General features: G+C 41.6%; 1 protein-coding gene across 1 annotated transcript; it reads left to right on the top strand.

Annotated features, from left to right (window-relative positions):
* Positions 1-371: 371 nt before the first annotated feature.
* On the top strand, positions 372-1,027 carry LOC132185881 (uncharacterized). Its single transcript, XM_059599683.1, has one exon. The coding sequence runs from the start codon at positions 579-581 to the stop codon at positions 921-923; it is 345 nt and encodes a 114-aa protein (XP_059455666.1). The 5' UTR covers positions 372-578; the 3' UTR covers positions 924-1,027.
* Positions 1,028-1,385: the final 358 nt, after the last annotated feature.

The following is a 1,385-nucleotide window of genomic DNA, read 5'->3' as shown; positions in this document are numbered from 1 at the left end:
AGGTGGGAAGGGGCGACCAGTGTAGTTTTTCCCCTTGGGCGTTACCATCGGGGTTCCCACCCGCTGTGGAATGTCCGGTTTGAGCCATAACTACTGCCTGGGAAGGCGAGCCCGTCACCACAACCCCACTATTTTTTTCCAACCAAGGTGGATGTGTTAATTGTCTGGAGAAATCATGCGGCTAGGACAGAATCAGATTCCAAATACTTATGTAGGCAGCATCAAACATATATTGTTAGTGAATGGAGAATAGTCTGTCCCTTTCCAAGCCGCTTGTTCACATCCATTCAATCTATCAACCGTAAAAGCTTCATGAGTAAGCTGCCAACGCATTATCTTGCAATTACTTACTTGTGTATAGATTCCTGAAAGTGCTTGTATTGGAAACTTCCTTGAGATCAGCTCCAAAAACAAAGCCAATATCAGCACTAGTTCCAAACAATATATCAATCTAACAATCAGGAGGATGGAAGATTAAAGTTGTTTGGGCAAGCCCCTCCCATCGCAACAAGTTCCGGTGAAAAATCGATCGACTTTTTTCCGTCGAACAACAAGACAGCCAGAGATTTCCATCCCGAATGGCGGTTGGAGCTACAAGGCGAGTTTCTTCATACGAGAGGCTGGTGGCAATAGGCTTGACCCTTCTAGCTGTGCTTTCTCCTCTCTATATTGACCGGAGAACAGTGAATGATTTGGAACTTGAAGAGCAGCCCATCATCGACCTTGTTTCTTGGCTGCCTCTACTACTCCTGGTGTTGATCTTGGCCATCATTTTGTCAAGTTACTTCGATAGGATCTTTACCAGGTCTGATCCTTATTGGATTCACAGAGTTGGTGGTTCTTCTGCTGGTATAATCCTGATTCTTATGGTTCTTGTACTGGTTTTGAAGTTCAAAGCTTCCGTAAAGAGCTGGGAGGCTTGACTGAAATTTAGTGCTTTTGGAAGCGTATTTCATTATTCAAAAGTACTTGTATGTATGATGCATCTTTGCAGAGATAAGAGAGCAGTTTCTTGAATGAAATCTTGAATTTGTTAGTGGCATTTTGAGCCATTTTCTTTCTACAGAACAAGGTAATCGGCTTCTCGTTCTCTCTCTCTCTCTCTCTTACACACACACACAATCACGCACACTAAGCACCTTAACGATCAAGAACTCTTGAGAGGCACAAAGGTAAATGGTAGTGGGAAGCCCCATGGCAATTTCAATTACACTAAATCCAAACAATGAAGACTTTTATTTTTTATTTTTTTGCAAAAAAACAAAAAATTCAAAGCAAGGGAAAGGGAAAAGGGGGAGCAAACAAAAGGTCAAAACATAATAAATATTAAAAATAAAGAGTAATGCTACATATTATACCCTATTCTTCTAGGCCGATGTGACAAT

The sequence above is a fragment of the Corylus avellana genome, chromosome ca6 (assembly GCF_901000735.1).
Source record: "Corylus avellana chromosome ca6, CavTom2PMs-1.0".
Taxonomy (NCBI): domain Eukaryota; kingdom Viridiplantae; phylum Streptophyta; class Magnoliopsida; order Fagales; family Betulaceae; genus Corylus; species Corylus avellana.
Note: the sequence above shows the minus strand (reverse complement) of the source record. Positions and strands in the feature narration are given on the sequence as shown.

Bases quoted from the DNA above. Each gene is read 5' to 3' on its own strand.
- LOC132185881 (XM_059599683.1), top strand. From the start codon at position 579: ATGGCGGTTGGAGCTACAAGGCGAGTTTCTTCATACGAGAGGCTGGTG.